General features: G+C 43.5%; 1 protein-coding gene across 1 annotated transcript in view; it reads left to right on the top strand.

The window, feature by feature from the left end:
• nvl (nuclear VCP like) overlaps positions 1-1,054 on the top strand; it is a gene marked incomplete at its 3' end in the record, with an annotated part of 13,053 nt that extends 11,999 nt beyond the window's left edge. The window contains 3 exon segments of the mRNA XM_014002109.1: positions 170-388; positions 681-785; positions 992-1,054. Of these exon segments, the coding sequence (XP_013857563.1) occupies positions 170-388; positions 681-785; positions 992-1,054 (387 nt within the window).
• Between the last annotated feature and the right edge of the window lie 9 nt (positions 1,055-1,063).

Genomic DNA, 1,063 nt, shown 5'->3' with positions numbered 1-1,063 from the left:
AGCAATGCTTTGGGCATGTTTTTTTATGACAGTATGACATTATAACATGATATAAAACTCAAAAATGTTGATTTTACATGATATTGCCCCTTTAAAAGACTCTTTGAATTATGGCCTGTCATATTTCCGACCTCTGCTATCCTGACGGGTGATGTCCTGGTTCCTGCAGGGGGAGCTGTGGAAGTTGCTGAACCTGCTGAAAGCCACAGAGACGCTATCGGAGGAGGAGCTGGTGGGCCTGTCCATCCTCATGTCTGATTTTCAGGAGGCTCTGTCCAGGGTTCAGCCTTCAGCCAAGAGGGAGGGCTTTGCCACGGTCCCTGACGTCACCTGGGAGGATGTTGGAGCGCTGCAGGAGATCAGAGAGGAGCTCACCATGGCCATACTTGTAAAGATCAGACTTTWTTTTACATTTCTTTTTAACTGGGACTTGTAGAGTTAATCCCTTTTGTGATCCGGAGAGTAGCTGAAACAAACCATCACTTGTTTTTGTTTTAAGTTTTTAACTTTACTTGTTATATGAATTAAATGCCTGTGAGTGTACATACATDGTAAACAATCAACACAGTAGCTTTTTATTTTGATTACTGTAATGAGCTGCCCTGTTATAATTTTGTGTTTCTGTATCTGTAGACTTTAGTCCCAGAGTAACACTGTTTGATTTTTCTCATCTCCTGCAGGCTCCAGTTCGTTCTCCACAGCAGTTCAAGGCTTTAGGTCTCAGCGCTCCATCTGGGGTTCTGYTGGCTGGACCTCCAGGCTGTGGAAAAACCCTGCTGGCCAAGGTTCTCTTTTACACAAACATTACACAGAACAGGCAGCTGTGTTTAGTTTACTGTCAGACCGTCTGCATTTAGCTGTAGGTCAGATGCCCTTTCATATCAGCAACAAAAGAGAGTAAAAGATGAAAAATATCCATCAGATCTCTCTGCATTCAGCCCATGAGTTATCGCAGTAAACTTGTTTTTAATGTTGTGCTTTCTTCTGTAAGGTGGTTGCCAATGAGTCAGGCCTCAACTTTATCTCTGTGGAAGGTCCAGAGCTGCTCAACATGGTGAGTTAC

Source organism: Austrofundulus limnaeus, unplaced genomic scaffold, assembly GCF_001266775.1.
Source record: "Austrofundulus limnaeus strain Quisiro unplaced genomic scaffold, Austrofundulus_limnaeus-1.0 Scaffold0, whole genome shotgun sequence".
In the NCBI taxonomy this organism is placed as follows: domain Eukaryota; kingdom Metazoa; phylum Chordata; class Actinopteri; order Cyprinodontiformes; family Rivulidae; genus Austrofundulus; species Austrofundulus limnaeus.
Note: the sequence above shows the minus strand (reverse complement) of the source record. Positions and strands in the feature narration are given on the sequence as shown.